This window comes from Eschrichtius robustus, chromosome 5 (assembly GCF_028021215.1).
Source record: "Eschrichtius robustus isolate mEscRob2 chromosome 5, mEscRob2.pri, whole genome shotgun sequence".
In the NCBI taxonomy this organism is placed as follows: Eukaryota; Metazoa; Chordata; class Mammalia; order Artiodactyla; family Eschrichtiidae; genus Eschrichtius; species Eschrichtius robustus.
Genome location: NC_090828.1, coordinates 3,114,890 through 3,133,830, shown reverse-complemented (window position 1 = coordinate 3,133,830; position 18,941 = coordinate 3,114,890). Strand labels below are relative to the sequence as shown.

The following is an 18,941-nucleotide window of genomic DNA, read 5'->3' as shown; positions in this document are numbered from 1 at the left end:
ATTTTCCTTGGTGGAACATCTCAGGGGTGGGCCAGCCAGGCTGGCTCCAGGCCAGGAGAAGAGAGACTGAAAGAGCGAAAGAGAGAAGGGGTGAAGCCAAAGGCCCGGGGTGGGAGGGGACATGGCGAGGATGGGGCCAAAGAGAGCTTGTCCAACGGTGGGGTCCCACCGTCCTCCCCGACCACCTTGCTTCCACCATTGTTCAGCTGATGGTACCTCCAGATGGGCTGGGAGTGTTCCCCGAGGGATTGTTGTCTCCTACCCAGCGGAGAAAAAACCAGCCCATTTCCATTTGTCTTCCTCTTCTTGCCTTGGAAATCCCCCTCCAAGGTTCTCTTTTCTCCGCTTTATTCGTATCATTCATTTTCCGAGAGGATGGCGTCCGTCCACCTCGCTCAGCAAGTGCCCGCAGTCGGGGTGGTACAGTTTAGCCAGGGAGCTGGTCACGAAGATGGGAGATGGGATTTACCTCCACCATTCAGCAGGCTTTGTATGAAGCCTGTAGTGTTGTTTTGTTTATTTACTGATCCGAGAGTCTTAGTGGACACCTCCTTGCGTGGGGTCACCAATGCTGTCATTCCTGGACGGGGGTGGCGCTGGCATTTCCCAGTTCTCCCAGGGAAAACAGGGTGGCCCAGATGCCAGGAGTCCCTGTTCTACAACATAGTCAGAACCTTGGAAACATTCCTCTGCAAGTGTGAGTTTGCACGCTGTGGTCACACTGATATCAAAACGTTCCTGGCGAGGTGTCCAGTAGGTCAGCCCTGGGCCGGCAGAAATGCATGACGACTCCTGTCACTTGGTCTCGTTGGTCCTCCCAGCTTGATGGGACCTCTCTGATCTGCCTGGTTTAGGAAGGGCTTCATTGTACAGACCCCCACTGCAAGTCCCGGAGGTGCGGGTGAGCTCCAGGTGCACCGCTGGCTTGGGTCCTGCCAGCCCAGCACGCGTTCCCAGACGACACCGGGGTTGGAAGTGAAATGTTTTGAATCAAACCATTAACAGGACTTCCTTATATGCTCCCTGCAGCGTCAAGAAAAACAAAAAGTGCCCTGTCCTGCACTGCCTCCGGGCAGCTCCCGTGTGCCCACCGTGGGTTGTGGGAAAAGTACCCCACGTGGGCTTGGTTACCCACCCTGAAGGCCACTTGGCCCTCCTGTCTGTGGTCAGAGGCCCTTTGCCAGAGATGAGCTGGCGGGGCAGGCTCGCTCCGAGCCTGACATAGGCCAGGCCACTCTGTGGCTTTCTGTCCCCAGAGGAAGTAGCCCGATGCGCGGGCAGCCCCTCCCCGCTTTGGAAGGCCTCTGCGGTGACTATTTATGAAGCCTTGGGTGGGAGCCCTGATACCAAAGGTGGAAACCACAAGGGAGAAGACAGACCTGGCCGCCTAAAAATTAAATAAATGGATTCCTGACTGTGATGAAAATGCCTCAGTAGCAAATGTGGTGTTTGCTATTGGCTTGAGAGAGATTTTTTTTATCACATTAAGAAGAACTTCTTTGTGCTTTACAAGGTTGGGGTTTTTTAAAATCAGAAACGGATGTTCAGTTTTATCAAATGCCTTCTCAACATGTATTGAAATGATTATATGTTATTTTCCTTTGACAAGTCGAAGTGTGATTTTATTGTAATAGCATTAAAGCATTCCTGAAATAAACCTACTTTATTCTATTGTATATGGCTAGCTTAAAATTGCTAGCAGTTTAAATAGGACTTCTATGTCTATTTATAAGTGAAAGTGAACATCTGTTGCTTGTTCCTGAGTGTTCTGAGGCACATGGGCAGGCCATCTTAAGAGGTTTGGGATCAGGGTTTTGTTAACTTTTTCAAAGAACTGGGAAGCTTGACATCTTTTTCTGTGATCTTAAGAATTTTTTTTTTAACATCTTCATTGGAGTATAATTGCTTTACAATGGTGGGTTAGTTTCTGCTTTATAACAAAGTGAATCAGCTATACATATACATATGTCCCCATATCTCCTCCCTCTTGCGTCTCCCTCCCATCCTCCCTATCCCACCCCTCTAGGTGGTCACAAAGCACCGAGCTGATCTCCCTGTGCTATGCGGCTGCTTCCCACTAGCTAGCTATTTAACATTTGGTAGTGTGTATACGTCCTTGCCACTCTCTCACTTCGTCCCAGCTTACACTTCCCCCTCCCTGTGTCCTCAAGTCCATTCTCTACATCTGGGTCTTTATTCCTGTCCTGCCCCTAGGTGTGATCTGAAGAGTTTGAAAGAACTACCTGGGCCTAGCACCTCTTGTGAAAGTAATTCTTTAACAACTTTTTCTGTTTTTTCTTCTCAGATTTTCTACTTTTTAAATCAAGATTTGATAATCTATTGTTTCCCCAAAAAGCATCCCAATTCATCAAGGATTTTCCAATTTTTAACATACATGTTTTGCATGTTAATCTCATACTTTTTCTAATCTTTTATCTGAGGTTTCGTGCGGTGGTGTTTTCTCTGCTTTTTTTCTGGCTTAGACTATCCAGAGATGTGACTATTTCATTGTAGCTATTTTTCTAAAGAATCAACTGTTGAATTTACTTTTTCATTTTTATGTTTTTTAAAATATCAATAAATATTATTTTTAAATAATTATTAATGCATTTAAATTATTTGCCCTTTGGAGAGATTTATTTTGTGGTTCTTTTTTTAAATGTCTTGATTTGGATTCTTACTTCATTTATTTTCATTTATTTTTGGTTAGTAATAAGATAATTTACAGCTGCAGATTTTTCTCAGAATTCAGTTTTGCCTATATTTCACTGATTTTCACGTTCAGTATCGCCATTATTTTTTCTTAACAGCCTATCGTTGAATTTTTAAATCTTTGTTTGACCCTAAAATTATATGAGTGATCTTCCATTTCTAGGGATCCCATCTTTTTTTTAATTTATCCTTTTTTCACTAATTTCTAGTTTCTAATATTATGGCAAAGACTACTGACTTAAAACCTCCACTTTGAGAATTTGTCAAGTTTTTCTTTGAACCTAAATAGGATCCAGGGACTTTTGAAAAGATTGTTGATTCTCTGTAGGATAGAAACTTCATCGTATAGTCACTGAGTCAGGCTTATTAACTTTATTTTTCATTTTTATACTAGTTTCTATTCACCTAACCTGAAGATTTTGTTGAGTCCGTCGCGATTACTCACAGCGGTAGGCTGTCTGCGTCCTATGAAGCTAGGATAACACTCTTCCCAGTGTGAAACGCCCCCTCTTCCCGTTTACTGTCTTTTGCGCTGGAATGTGCTGTGTTTGCTAAGACCACCACTCCTGCTGTCCTACTCACATCTCCAGGCAGATCTGTCTCATTCTGTCCCTTCTGCCTTTGTTTCTCTTGCCTTTGAGATGACTGCTGTGAACAGGATGAGTGGGGCTTTTTTTCCTACACTCTCCCTGCCCTCATGGTGTTTGCAGTCAAGTTGTTGAGACCAACAGTGAGTGAATAATCAAGAGTTAAAGTGCAGGTACAAAGTAAGACACAACTATGATGGAAAACCCCACCTTGCAGGGGGATCCAAATGAGGTTGAAGCATAAAAAAACACCTGTTTGAGGAGGTGACATTTGAGGGATACACAGATGTCCGCCTTGTAAAGATGGGGTTAAGAGCCTTACAAGTAGAAAGTGCAGCTTGTGCAAAGGTCCTGAGGCAGAAGTATCAGCCAGGGTGGCCAGTGAGAGGGAGGGGGTACAGTTGAGAGTGGAGAGGTGGGGGCCACATGAGGGCTTTTGAATCCAGCACAGGTGCAGCAGGGAGCATTGAAGGCCTGAAGCAAGAGTGAGTCTGTGTGGACAGTGGGCTTGGGGAGGTGGAAGGCAGAGGCCAGGGCTGTGGCCCCAAGAGCCAATGGTGGATGGAGCCCAGGGCTTCAGAGAAGAGGAAAGCAGGGGAGGGGGTTGATGGCTGCCCTGACTAAACTGGGTTGGGGGAGGAGAAGGGGTGCAGAGATGCCCAGGCCCCGGCCCATGCTCAGTGCAGAGAAGTGGAAGCTGGTATTAGAAATGTGGTTGTAATAACCCACCAAGGCTAGTCACTCTGCCTACTCCTGGTCACAGTGACAGGGCTGGAGGAGGGGAGGGGACCCCCGGAAATGGGGGGATCCGTGGCAACTCAGAGGGGGCAAGGCTTCCCAGGCATGAGAGATGGGGCTGGGGTGGGGGCATCCCGAGAGTCAGGTGTGGACGCCCGTTGTGCACAGGACCAAGGCTTCAGATGGGGGTGGGGATGTCTCGGGTGTCGGACGTTGCAGTCTCTGGGCGCCGGCAGAGGAGGGAAGGAGCGAGGGCTGCAGAGCGCCAATGCCCCTCACCTGGCGGGAAGGGCGGGGGCAGATGCGCCGGGCTGCTGAAGAGGGAGAAGGCTCGAGAGCCCGGGGGGAGGGAGGGAGCGGGGTGCTGACTGCGAGGGGCGAGGTGAGGCGGCGGAGGGAGGGTCCCTAGGAAAGGGATCAGGGGACGAGGAACCAAGGAGCGGAGGTCCCCGGGAAGGGGGCGTCATCTGGTAGCCTCGCCCTTCCTGCAAGGAGGCCGGGGGCCGCTCCTGGGAGCCGAGTGTCCTTGGGCGCCTGGGGCGGGGAGCCGGCGGGGATGGGTGCGAAAGGGGGTCCTGCCCTCGGAGCCCCCCACCTACCCTCAGGGCCCTCCCTGCCCCCAGGTCCGGACGCCCCTCGGGACCGGGCGTCTAATCCCCGCAGCATCCGTGCGGGGACGGCAGGGAGGTCCGTTCCACCCCGGAGGCCACCCAGACCCGGGAGGAGGCGAGCGATGGAGGGAAGCCGCCGGCCCGCCCAGGCCCTGGGGACATTCGGGGAGTGAGCGGACATCCGGAGTTCCGCCGCCTTGAAGGTGTGCGAGGGCCCGCTGGCGGGTGAGCCACCGAACTGCCGCATTATGTCGCTTGGAGGGGCCCAGCCCCCAGCACTGCCGCCTGGAGCAGGGCTGCCAGCCCGGTGCCCCCTAGGAGGTGCCCCCTAGGAGGGGGGTCCCAGAGCTCCTTCCACTGGAGTGGCCGGGGGAGAACCCCTCGTGCTGGAAGCAGAGGCTGCGAGAGAGGGTGTCCCCGTGGTGGGGACGCTGCCCTGCCCGGGACGGGGTTTACCCCACGCAGCTCGAGCAGAGGTAGGTGGGCGGAGGGAAGAAAGGCCGCGCGCTGGCTGCCGGCTCCGCAGGGCCGGGGTCTGCAGGACTGGGTTCCCCGGGCCGGGGAGGCGGGCAGGGGCCAGCGCAGCCCTCTTGAGCCCTGGGCGGCGCCAGACGTGGAGGAGCCGCGCCTCCGGCGAGGTGCAACCCCCCAGGCAGCCGGGGCTGCGGGCCCCCAGCAAGCCCGTCTCGGCCCGCCTCCCACCCGGTCCTCCCAGCTGCTGGGGAGTTCGAGCAGCACACGAGTCCCCTGCGCCGAAGGCCCCCGCTGCCCCAGAAATGAGGAAATGTGCGCCCCACGGCTGCAGACTCAGGGACCTCAACGTCCAGTTTTCTGCAGGCCTTTTCCTCAGTGAGCTGTTTAAAAATATAAAACTAATGTATGCTCACTGCGGAAAACTTGGAAAATGCCCCCAAAGCGGAGATAGGAGAATAAAAGCCCTTCATCTCACTACCCTCTAGTGGTGACAAGTCCTCCTAACATTCTGAGGTCTTCCGCTCCTACCTGGACCATTTTATGCTGAAACCACGTTGTTTGTATAATTTGGTCTCAACTGCTTTTTCTTTTGTTCAACGTTGTAACGTAAATATTTTCCTCCTAAATATCATTTTAATAGCTACATAGCCGAGGCTCTTATAAGCAATTTTTTTCATCACTGTCCTATTGTTTTGCTCATTTTCATAATTACAAATCTGCAATGTTCATTTTCTTACATTATTTTTGACTACATTTCATGTTATTAACTTAGGATAATTCCCAGAAATAGAATTACTGGCTCAAAGGCTGTCCGTGATTTTGAAGTTCTCGATACATAATTGCCAAACTGCTTTTCGGAAAAATTTTACCAGTTTATCTTCTATTAGCAATGATGCAAGCACCTGCCTCATTTCACTATACCTTCACCAGCACTGAGTATTCTCATTTTTTAAATTACCTTGTTCTTTTATTATTACTATTATTTTAATATTTATTTATTTATTTTGGCTATGCCAGGTCTTAGTTGTGACATGCGCACTCTTAGTTGTGGCATGCATGCAGCATCTATTTCCCGGACCAGGGATGGAACCTGGGCCCCCTGCATTGGGAGTGCAGAGTCTTACCCAATGGACCACCAGGGAAGTCCTGAGTATTGTATTCTCCATTTGAAAATGGATTCTATTTGGATGTTTGCTTCTTTTTTCCTTAAACATGAGGTTCGACATTTTTTTCAGCTGCTTATTATTCAGGCTCCCCAGGCCGGCTTCAAATGGGCCCTGTTCACCTTCACCTGCCCCGGCTGCCAGGGTGCCGGGGGTGCCACCTCCCCTCCCCCCAGCAGGTATTTAAAGCTGCTGGAAGCCACCAGGTTGTGAATTGTCCTGGGTTGATGGAAGCAAATACTGGTCCAGAGAAAGTGAACCAAAATAGTGGTTCCTCCTCAGATATTCTGAGGGCTTAGACACACACTGCCTGGTCAACGTTTACTCGAGTTTATGGAATAAGAAATGGACCCTTAAGGGGCCACACACCAGTTGTCAGGAAGCTGTCCACTTACTGGGCACCTGTTATACATCAGGCCCTTGACCTTGTTTAACTTGATCTGCCCAGTAACCCTGTCAGGTGGGTACCTGTCTCTTCATTGAATATAAAGGGACCAAGGTTTGGATGGGTGAGATGCGGCCCTTGGGATCCCTCAGCATAAGAGGTGGAGCTGGATTTGAACCCAGTTCTGCGGGGCACCAGGGCCCAGACTCACACATACTCCACGTCAGGGCCAGGCAGGGCTAGTTGGTGTCCCCAGAGCAGACGACTTCCCTGTGGGCATCAGTGGGCACCTTCTTGTCAAACAAGTAAAACAACCATGCAGCGTGGTACCAGAAGCCTTGACTTGGGACCCAGATATATTGGAAACTACTCCCACCACAGTGTTCAGGAACATTCCAAGCAAAGTTCACTTAAAGGGCCCAGAACAGAAAATCCTGGCCGAAAAAAGGATAACCATTCCATTACATGAGAACTGAAAATAGAGGGTGAAAGCAAGCATACTTTTTCATGATTATTTTGGCCCCTTCAGTCAGTACAATGTTCTTTTGAACAGAAGAATGTCTGTACTCTGGAAGAAATTCTTTTATCACGTCCTTGCTGACAGGGCTCACAGTATTTATTGAAAGTTTCAGCTGTTACTTCAGTATAAATAAACAGGATGAAGTGGGCAGCCGACTGCACATTAGGGATATTTTTAGACGGGGATGGCTTTGCAGACTGGAAGGATATTTCAAGGAGAGAGTGCCTCGTCCCAGAATAGCCCACCACCGGCTCAGCCTCAGCGTGGCCTCAGCGTGGGGTCCCTGCTGTCACGGGTCCCTGGGTCAGGGGTCCTTCCCATCCTGGCTGGCCAGCCAAGAGGTGGCAACACCTCCTTCTAGGGACATCCCAACTTCACTCCTCAGGCAGAGCGTAGGGAACAACATTTAGGACTGACTGTGTGTCACTGCGTCTGCAGAACACCTAAAACTACACGTTGATTCAGTGGGTCTGAGGTGGGGAAAAAGACGACCATTCAAGCTAGTGTTTGTAACATGCGGCCCTGTGGTTGATGGATGACCAGCTCAAAAGTCTGGACTTTGGTTTTTAATAATACCTGACACACTTGCACTTACCTTGTGCCAGGCCCTTGACGTGTGCTAATTCATTTTTTTCACAATGGGACCCAGTCTGTCCTGACTTCCTGTGGCTTTTTCCACTTCTGTTTTCTACCTGGAACATGAGTCCTCGTTCACTTAGAAAAACCATGCACCCCTGGGGGCACGGGTCCTGCACACCCTCCACTGCCTCTGCCCACTCTCTCCCCCCTTGTGCCCCATCCACTTAGCTGCTCACGTGGACTGAGGGAGGCCCTGTGTGCCCTGTGCACTTGGGGTCATGACCCAGAGGGCAGCCAGGGCAGAAAAAACAGTGACCTAGCGATTGAGAGACCGTATGATAGGTGCTGGAGTAGAGGGGTGCTTGGGTGCTGGAGAGGCCCCAAACTCTTCCATTCAACAGCCTTTCAATACCTCTCTGAGCATCTCTTCCATGTTAACTTCCTGGATAAAATAAGGAAAAGTATATTTTATATACCTTCATTTTTACTGTTTAGGGAGCTCTTCATTTCTTTGTATGGGTCCAAAATTCCTTCTGTTATATTCCTTTGACTGAAGAACTTTAACATTTCATGAAGCACAGGTCTGGTGGCAATGAATTCTATAAGCATTTTTTTCTGGAAGGGTCTTTATTACAAGCTCACATTTGAAAGATGTCTTTGCTGAGTAGAGGATTCTGGGCAGACAGGGGTTTGGGGCCCCACCCCCTAGTACTTGAAAAATGCCACCCGTTGTCTTCCAGCTTGCATAGTCTCAGTAAGAAGTCTGCTGTAGTTCACATCACCCATTCCTCTGTAGGTGTCTTTCTTCTTGAATGACTCCAAGACTTTTTTTCTTGGATTTTTTTCATCATCTTCGTTTTTCAGCAGTTTGACTTTAATGTCTAGGTGGCTGTTTGTTTGTCGTTGCTGTTGCTTTGTTTTTTTATCCTTTTTTTTTTTTTTTTTGCAGGGGGGTGGTTCTCTGGCCTTCTTGGATTTGTGATTTTTCATCTCATTATTTTTGGAAAATTCTCAGCTATTATCTCTTAAATATTTCTTCTGCCCAATTCCTTCTCCTTTTGGAACTCAAATTACAAGCTGGAGTTGACATCATTGACAGTGCTGTTAATTTACCACAGCTCTTGGATGCTCTCTGTTTTTCTTTTTGTTTCAGTTTGGGTAATTCTGCTGACCACCTTCACATTCGCTAATTCTTTCCTCAGATGTCAAGTCTGATGACGAGCTCATCAAAGATGGACTCTCTGATACTGTGGGGTTCCCCCTGCCCCCCCAGCATTTCTCTTTGACTTTCTTACAGTTTCCATCTCTCTGCTGAAATTCTCTATCTGTTCATGCATATTTTCTACCTTCTCAACTAGTCCCTTTATCATATTAATATTCTTTAAGTCCCTGTACGATAGTTACCATATCTGGGTCATCTCTGAGTCTGCTTCTGTTGATTACTTTATCTTTTGACAATGGGTCCCAATGTTTTATTTTTTTATTTATTTAATTTATTTAGTTTTGGCTGCGTTGGGTCTTCGTTGCTGCTCTAGTTGCGGTGAGTGGGGGCTACTCCTCGTTGCGGTGCGCAGGCTTCTCACTGCGGTGACTTCTCTTGTTGCGGAGCACGGGCTCTAGGCGTGCAGGCTTCAGTAGTTGTGGCACATGGGCTCAGTAGTTGTGGTTTGCAGGCTCCAGAGCGCAGGCTCAGTAGCTGTAGTACATGGGCCCAGTTGCTCCATGGCATGTGGGATCTTCCCGGACTAGGGCTCGAACCCGTGTCCCCTGCACCGGCAGGCGGATTCTTAAAAACTGCGCCACCAGGGAAGCCCCTAATGTTTCATTGAATGTTGAACTTGCATGTGTAGAACAGAAGAGATTGAGATAAACAGTATTTACATCTGGAAATGAGTAAGCCTCTTGTGTCAGGCTGTTAGTGTGGGATCTAAGTCAATCTTGTGAGGAGTTGAGCTGGGTTTGGGATTTGTTGTTGCTGTGGTTTCCTTCAGGGCACCACAGGCCTCAGATACCTCTGGCAGTGGGTTACCACTGCCTTGTGCTCAGGGTGGGGCTAGAGAATTTTCCTTCATGTGGTGTGTCTCACCCTGCATGCCTGTGCCACAGAGTGGGTCTCTCTCCACCTCCCCGTAGCAGATTGCTGTTGCTTGTCTATACCGGGTTTGTACTGGGAGAGAGGGAGGGGTTCCCTCTCTCCTGGTCCAGCTTCAGCTTAGAAAGCCACCGTGCCCTCAACCTCAGGATTCCTCCTCCCTGTGGCAGCCAGACTCTGCCCTGTATCGGTGGGGTCTTGGTGGGAGATTCCTGCCACTCCCCCAGTGGTAGGAGACCTCACTTTGGTATCTTGCAGGCTCCTAGGTCCAGGATGGTTTCCTGCTGCTCTCCCAAGGGAAAAGAGTCTTTTACCCATCCTTCTCCCAGGCACAGTGTGCCTTCTCGTGCCCTGGAGCTAACAGGCTGTGCCGTCCCTCCCTCAACTCACGGCTTTGCTTCCTGGACAGAAGGGTCTGGAAGCGCTTCAGGCCTGTTCAGCTGAAGCCACTGATCATCGAGATCAGCTGCTCATCCTCCAGGGGCCCAAGCCTGTTGCTGCTTCTGTGAGAAGGGTTTGGGAAACGTGTGGTGTTTGTGCCTGGCCCCAAACAGCAGCCGATCCCCTGCCTGCCCCTAACCTTTCTCACGAGCACCCCCTGGAGCCTCATGGGAAAGAGCAGAGAGTCATGGAACCCCGCTCACCGCATCTGGGGCCCCAGAAATTCCAGAATGACTCTCCAGCCCACACTAAACCCTGGGCAGTTCAGCTATTATGTAGCTGGTACAGCAGCTGCATCTTTCTCCTCCTTGAAACTCAGGTTACTTTGCTGCCTTGCAGTCTCAGCTCTCTGATGGACTCAAGAAAATGTATGATTTTGTAGTTTCTTCAGCTTTTTTTTGCTGTTCATATGGGATCCACACTCTGTGTTGCTTTCTCCATCCTAAGCAGAAGTGACACTTTCTGGAAACTACTGAATACATTTTAATTTCCCCCAACACTGAATCTTCATTTCTTAAAAAACAGGGGCTTCCTTGGTGGCGCAGTGGTTAAGAATCCGCCTGTCAATGCCGGGGACACGGGTTCGAGCCCTGGTCCGGGAAGATCCCACATGGCCGTGGAGCACTAAGCCCGTGCGCCACAACTACTGAGCCCACGTGCCACAACTACTAAGCCCATGCGCCACAACTACTGAGCCTGCGCACCTAGAGCCCGCAAGCCACAACTACTGAGCCCACATGCCACAACTACTGAAGCCTGTGCGCCTAGAGCCCATGCTCTGCAACAAGAGAAGCCACCGCAATGAGATGCCCGCGCACCGCAACAAAGAGTAGCCCCCGCTCACCGCAACCAGAGAAAGCCTGCACGCAGCAATGAAGACCCAATGCAGCCAAAAATAAATAGTTTTTAAAAAATAAATAAATTAAATTAAATTTAAAAACAATTTACTCAAAAAATTAAACAAAGATGTATGATATGATCCAGCAATTCCACTTCTGGATATACAGCCAAAAGAATTGAAAGCCGAGACTCGAGTAGATAATTGCACACCCATGTTCATAGCAGCAGCATTTGTCACAATAGCTAAAACATGGAAGCAACCTGAATGTCCGTCAATGAATGGATAAACAAAATGAAGTATGTACGAGCAACGGAATATTATTCAGCCTTAAAAAGGAAGGAAATTCTGACCCAGGCTACAACATGGATGAACCTGGAGGACATTATGCTCAGTGAAATAAGCCGATCACAAAAGGACAAATATTGTAGAGCCAACTTATATGAGGTGCCTGGAGTAGTCAGATTTCATAGAGACAAAAGGCAGATGGGAGTTGCCAGGGGCTGGAGGGAGAAATGTGGGTGAGTGTTTAAGGGGGACAGAGTTTCTGTTTGGGAATGAAATAGTTCTGGAGATGGATGGTGGTGATGGTTGCACGACAACGGAAATGTACTTAATGCCACTGGACTGTACAGGTAAAAATGATTGAAATGGTAAATTTTATGTTCTTTGTATTTTACCACAATTTTTTAATAAAAAATTTACTGGTTCTTGCCATGTGCCAGGTAGTCTTCTAGGTACTGGGATTACAGAGGTGAACAAGATAGACAAAATCCCTGACCTCATGGTGTTTACACTCAATAAGCAAAATAAATCTGTAACCCGCTACAGTGAAGGGTGACAGCGCTGTGGGAAACTCCTCAGCAAGCGTGGGAAGATGAGGGGTGGGAGGTCAAGTTAGGCATGGGAGGCCTCACAGTGAGTCCTGTGAACACCTGGGGGGTTTCAGGCTGGGGGGGGGGGGTGGGTCTGCTCGGGGTGATGCAGACAGCAAGGGGCTCAAGAGGCTGCAGATCTGCCCACTCCTGAGGGCTCGCTGTCCCAGGCTGCCTTCTGAAGACGCCTGGCTGGTCCACCTTCCCATTTGCCCTTGGTGTGGCATCCCAGCTCCCGGAATCCCTTAGCCCCAGCTTGCCTTCCGGGGTTTGAGCATGTGCAGGACACCTAGGGAGCCCGCACAGGACCCGTCCAGGACCTGTGTCTCTAAAGCCAGGGCCACCGCCTCAGGGCCTGGACTTTGGGGGAGCTCGCCCCAGTGGGGAGTGGGGTGGGGAGCCCCTGGCTGGAGTCCCACCTCGATCCCCTGCCCACCAGGGACTGACGACCTGCTTCTCCGTCTGCAGGAGCTACGAAGAGCTCTCGGACTGCACCAGGCATGTGGCACAAAAGCTGGACTGCTTCTGGCCAAACGCGGCGGTGGACACGTTCTTCCTCTCCGTCCACCGGCACTACTTCGGAAGCTGCCCCCTCTCAGGCAGGGCCTTGCAGGACCCGCCCAGCAGTGTCCTCTGCCCCTTCATCGTGGTGCCCATCCTGGTGACCCTGCTCGTGACGGCACTGGTGGTCTGGAGGAGCAGGCGCCCGGAGGGCATCGTGTAGGCTGGGAGCGGGGAGGGCTGCCCGATCACGGAGGCTGCCGGGCAGGCCGGAGGGTGGGCGCGGGGGCCGAGCCCGGCCAAGGCTTCTGGTACTCCAGCGGCAGAGCAGACCCCCGGTCCCCTCTTCTCCTACCCAAGAAGAGCTCACAGCAGGATTTCGGAGTGGTCACGGCACAGGCATTGACCTAGAAGCCACCCTAGGAAGGGCAGCCCAGGTGCTGGGAGGGAGCGGGGCGTAGCTGTCAGCGTTTCTGGGGAGGGTTCTGAGCTGTCTCCCAAGGTGCTTATGAACCACCCCCCGGCTCGATTATGGATAAGCAGTTTGTGATTAAAGGACGTCCTTGAATTTGGGAAGCGTCATTCTTTCTGGATGTGGACCCTCGGGAGTAGAAGGAAGGACGGGAGAAACTCTAGCCCCTTTGGCTTTTGTCTTTCTCTGACAGGAGGCGCCCTCGCAGGTAGCTTTCTGGGGGACGATGATGGTTGAGGCCCCATGGGGACTGACCGCCGTGCACGTGCTGAAGCTGCTTCCCGGGATTCTGAGGCCCCCGCCGCATCCCCGCCACTCTGCCTAGAGCCACTGGCCCAGTGGGCTGCGACTGGCAGACAGGAGGAGGCCAGGTCTGCGCAGTTTTTACTGAGGCGCCTCCCCGAAGATGCCTCGCCAGCCCCCCCCCCCGTCCAGGCACCCACCCCCATTCTGTCCCCCAGGGTTTGAGCGGCTATCTCCTCTGCACCCATCCAGGCTGCTGCTGCGCCCCATTCCCCCTGCTTCCCAAGCTCCAGCTTCCAGAAGGTTCTGGATCTCCAAAGGGAGCTCCCTGCACTGTCCCTCCCAGACGGCTCCTGAGCCCAGACCCCTCCTCTGAGGTCCCTACAGCCCCCAACCGGCTGCAGCGCCTCCGGCCCACGACCTGCCCCTTCTCAGGCCCACTGCCCTGCGTCGGCCTCCCCTCCTCCCAGCTGGACAGCCAGCCAGACACGGGGCGAAGGCCACGGCCCCCGAGCTCTTTAACATTAGCTGAACCCGCGCTGGGGCTGAACGGGCCGGACCCCCGCAAGGGCGTCCCAGTGGCGACAGGCCCGGAGCTGGGCCTTGCCGGCCCGAGAGCCCCGACTAGTCGCCCTGGACAGCCCCGTGCGGGGACGACGGGCCATCCCTCGGGGCGTCCCGCGTCCATACTCCGGACCCCGGGGCTGGCTGGCACGGCTCCTCGGCCTCCCCACGGCGCCGACTCGGCGCCAGAGCAGCTGCCCCCGAGGACGCAGACGCCTCAGGGGGCGTACATCCTCCTCCCGGAAAGGGGCCGGCAGAGGGGCGGCCGGGAGCAGGCGGGGCCGGGAGCAGGCGGGGCCGGGAGCAGGCGGGGCCGGGAGCGGGCGCCGCGGTCGGGGCGGGGGCGGGGGCGGGGGCGGGGGCGGGGGCGGGGCCCGGGGCGGGTCGGGTCCCGACGAGCCTCGTCCCGGGAGAGCAGGGCGGCGGCGCGCACGCGGAAGGACAGCCCCGCCGGCCTCGGCGGAATCACCCCGTGACTTGTGACACGTGCGTTTGCCGGAGGCGGCGCTTCGGAACCGCGGCCCCTGCTCCCCTCCTGCCGGTCCGGCCGCTCGCGGTGATTCGCGGGAACTCCTCCCCTTCCGCGCCGCAGGGCGCGCCCGACCCCTGACCCCCGACCCCTGACCCCCGCAGGCCCTCGCCCCCAGGCCGCACGGCCCAAGGCCCAGCGCTGAGCAAGGGGTCCTTCCAGAGTCAGTTTTCCAACTGTGGCGTCTTCAGGGACCGGGCCGTCCCTCCCCACGTGCTTTGCCGGCCGGAGGTGCGTGGTGTGGGGACGGGGGTCGCCCTTGGTGGAAAGGCATCTCCTGCCTCAGGTCTTCCTAAGTGGCCGCTCACTTCTGCACCACTGACGGCAGCTTAATGAGATTTTCCAGTTTTCACCAAGGAAAGTAACTTCCTGTGGGACAGCAGGCCACTTGTTCCTCACATTTCAATATGTAGCCCCGTATGACCGTTTTCACTTAAAAGACAACGGACTGAGGGGAACTGGTGCCTACGAGGCAGAGGACGGTTTTATCGGAAGAATGTGTTTTCCGAGCGCGCTCGTCTGAAAGGTCTGCTCTGAAAGCTGTCACCTAATTTCATGAAGTCAGAATGTCGCGTGTTCCGGAAAAACGATTGGGTACCTGTTTTTAAACCTTTGGAAGTGTATTTCCTGCCATCATAGCCTATGAAGACTAATCGTGTTACACCCGACAGAAAAGGCCAAGCTCAGCCACGCGACAGCTTTCCTACTGTCCCCCCCACCCCCCCCCCCCAGGGCTGTGTGCCCGCACCTCCTCGTCCATAAAGTGGGGAGGGTAATGGGGTCTCCCTCGAAGGGGGATGCGTTAATTAAGTAAAACGTCTTAGCCCCAGGTTTCCACCTGCATGGGATTCTGGTGAGGCGGTTGTTGGCACGGCACCTATGAGCCGGGGAAGGTTCTCGATGCCATGTGATCTCAGGAGGGTCGGCGAAGCCATGGGGGTCCCTGCGCCAAAGCCCGCGGCCCGGAGCCCCGGCGAGCAGGCCTGCCTTGACCCGCCCGCCCCGCGCTCTGGCGAAGGGCCCCGCGGAGTGTGGGCTGCAGATGAAGGCCCGCTGGGTCGCAGGGCTGGCAGGGGACCGTGGGGCAGACCCACTCCCGGTGATGGAGGGCCTGCCGGGCTCGTCCTCAGGAACCACCCGCAAGCGCACAGCGCAGGCACACGCTGCGCGCTCAGTGGTAGCTGTTAGTATTAAAACGTTTTACAGCCAGTGTCACTAACGCTGAACAATATCATTATTTTAAAATTATCCAAGCTAACGGAGGAGAACAGTGATTGATCATTTTAAAGTATTTTTCAGGTTTATTAAATATGTTTTAAAGTACACAAAAATTGGGTCTTGTCTTTAGAGACATTTTTTTTTTTTTTAATTGAAGTATAGTTGATTTACAATGTTGTGTTTCTGGTGTACAGCAGAGTGATTCAGTTATAAATATGTATATATATTCTTTTTCACATTGTTTTCCATTATAGGTTATTACAAGATACTGAATACAGTTCTCGGTGCTATACGGTAGGACCTTGTTGTTTACCTATTTTATACATAGTAGTTTGTATCTGCTAATCCCAGAATTTTAATTTATACCCCCCCCTTCCCCTTTGGTAACCATAAGTTTGTTTTCCATGTCTGTGAGTCTTGTTTCCGTCTTGCAAATAAGTTCATTTGTATCATTTTTTTTAGATTCCACATATAAGTGCTATCATGATATTTGTCTTTGTCTATATGACTTATTAGTATGCTAATATCTAGGTCCCTCCATGTTGCTGCAAATGGCATTATCTCATTCTTGTGGCTGAGTAATATTCCATGGTATATATGTACCACATCTTTTTTATCCATTCATCTGTCAGTGGACATTGAGGTTGCTTCCATGTCCTGGCTATTGTAAATAGTGCTGCTGTGAACATTAGGGTGCCTGTGTCTTTTCGAATTATGGTTTTCTCCGGATATATGCCCAGGAGTGGGATTGCTGGATCATACGGAAACTCTATTTTTAGTTTTTTAAGGAACCTCCATACTGTTCTCCATAGTGGCTGTATCAATTTACATTCCCACCAACAGTGCAGGAGGGTTCCCTTTTCTCCACACCCTCTCCAGCATTTGTTGTCTGTAGGTTTTTTGATGATGGCCATTCTGACGGGTGTGAGGTGATACCTCAAGGTAGTTTTGATTTGCATTTCTCTAATGATTAGCGACGTTGAGCTTCTTTTCATGTGCCCGTTGGCCACCTGTGTGAGACAGAATCTTTTTTGCTAGATAGAGTTTCGCTAGATGTTGCGTTGTTGTATGCACACATGGCGTGCGGTCTCTACCCTCTCAGCACGGTTTCAGGCGTTCAGTGGCGTCTTGTTCACTGTCAGCACGATGCCGTGCACCAGGTCTCCAGAACTGATTCATGTTGCTTCGCTGAAATTCTGTGCCCCTTGATTAGCAGCTCCCCATTTCCACCTCCCCCCAGCCCTTGGCAACCACCATTCCACTCTTTGATTCTATGAATTTGACTATTTTAGGTACCTCTTGTAAATAGAATTCTGCAGTATTTGTCTTTCTGTGACTGGCTCATTTAGCATAATGTCTTCAAGTTTCATCCATGTTGTCACATGTGACAAGATTTCCCTCCTTTTTAAGGCCGAGTAATATTCCGCTGTATGGATAGACCACACTTTGTTTATCCCTTCATCTCTCGATGGACATGTAGGTTGTTTGCACAGCTTGGCTATTGTGGATAATTTTTAAACGTTTAGGTTGGACTTTGGAATGTGTGTTTGTAAGTACATTTGAGTATATGTGCACCTGATCTGGAACTTTCCTTCAAGTGAAATAGTTCTGCTGTAAAGGTTTAGGAGGACCCAGGGAGCATTCAGGTTTCCCTCTTCCTCGTCAGGTCACCAGTCTTGGCTGGCGTGGAGGCCAGGTTCTGCTCGCCGGGGGCTTTCCGTTCAGTCCGGGTTTGCGGTCAAGTGTCTGCACATCACAGGGCTGAGGGCAAAGAACCCAACACCAGTGAATAAGGTGCTTAATGAGAATTCATAAACCAAAGCAGAATTTTTGTATTATTAGTTTGTTTGAGATTTTATTATAAATAAACATATAAACAAACACAAATGACTTTCTTATTACACTCAGCCCTTCTGCATCCTCAGATAGAGGGCCAGTTGCAAGGGACTTGAGCCTCTGCAGATTTTGGTATGTATGGGGGTCCTGGACCCCGTCCCCTGAGGATACCAAGGAACAATTGTAGTTTCCTAGGCCTGCCTTTAACAAATTATCGCAAGCCAGGTGGCTTAAAAACGTCAGAATGGGGCTTCCCTGGTGGCGCAGTGGTTAGGAATCCGCCTGCCAATGCAGGCGACACGGGTTCGTGCCCCGGACCGGGAAGATCCCACATGCCGCGGAGCAGCTAGGCCCGTGAGCCACAACTACTGAGCCTGCGCGTCTGGAGCCTGTGCTCCGCAACGGGAAAGGCCGCGATAGTGAGAGGCCCGCGCACCGCGATGATGAGTGGCCCCCGCTTGCCGCAACTAGAGAAAGCCCTCGCACGGAAACGAAGACCCAACACAGCCAAAAATAAATAAATTAATTAAAAAACAACAGAATGCGTTTTCCCTCACAGTTTTCTGGAGGCTAGACGTCCCGAGGTCGAGGTCCTGTCACGGCCACGCTCTCTCTGCGGGCTCCAAGGGAGGGTCCTTCCCGCCTCTTCCAGCCTCTGCTCATGTCGGCATTCCTCGGTGTTCCCTGTCTCCGAGCTGCGTCCCACAAGTCTTGCCACCTTCTGTGTGTCTTTGTGTCTTCTCTTCTTAAAAAGTCACCAGTCACACTGGGTTGGGCCCACCCTAATCCAGCATGACCTCATTTTAACTTAACTAATTACATCTGCAGAGACCCTATTTCCAAGGAAGGTCACATGCTGAGGTTCCACGTGAGCATGAATTTGGGGTGGGGGGGGCACTGTTCAGTCCAGCACACTCAAGAGCTGGTGCCACCTCGGTCCTCCCCTTTGTCCGGGCCATGAGAGGGGACAACATCTAATAACCTGCTGCAGAGGCTGTTTCCAAAGCCCAGCCAATCAGGTGATAGAACGAGACCAGGTGTCCCAGGAACTCCTGAGAAAAATGCCTTGTCCCCAAGGCTAGGGTGCAGGCCGTTGTTCCCACAGACAGACCACTCTAACAGCTGCTTCAGGTTTGCCTTTGAGAGCCAGGGACCACTCTGCGTGTGTGTGTGTTTGCACGTGCATGCGTGTCTGTGCATGTGTGTATGTCTGGGTGTGTGTGTTTGCATGTGTGTGTGTGTCTGTGCATGCACGTATGTGTGTGTGTCTTCGCATGTGTGTGTGTGCATGTGTGTATGTCTAGATGTGTGTCTTTGCATGTGTGTGTGTGTCCGTGCATGTGCGTATGTCTGGGTGTGTGTCTTTGCATGTGTGTGTGTGTCCGTGCATGTGCATATGTCTGGGTGTCTTTGCATGTGTGTGTGTGTGTCCGTGCAGTGCGTATGTCTGGGTGTGTGTGTTTGCATGTGTGTGTGTGTCTGTGCATGCACGTATGTGTGTGTGTCTTCGCATGTGTGTGTGTGCATGTGTGTATGTCTAGATGTGTGTCTTTGCATGTGTGT

The 18,941-nt window shown here is 51.7% G+C and overlaps 1 protein-coding gene across 1 annotated transcript in view; it reads left to right on the top strand.

The window, feature by feature from the left end:
• Nucleotides 1–12,797, top strand: part of RAMP1 (receptor activity modifying protein 1) — a 34,432-nt gene extending 21,635 nt beyond the window's left edge. The window contains exon 2 of the mRNA XM_068543712.1: nt 12,484–12,797. Coding sequence (XP_068399813.1) covers nt 12,484–12,739 — 256 coding nt within the window. The 3' untranslated portion in view covers nt 12,740–12,797. The remainder of the gene's footprint in view (nt 1–12,483) is intronic.
• Nucleotides 12,798–18,941: the final 6,144 nt, after the last annotated feature.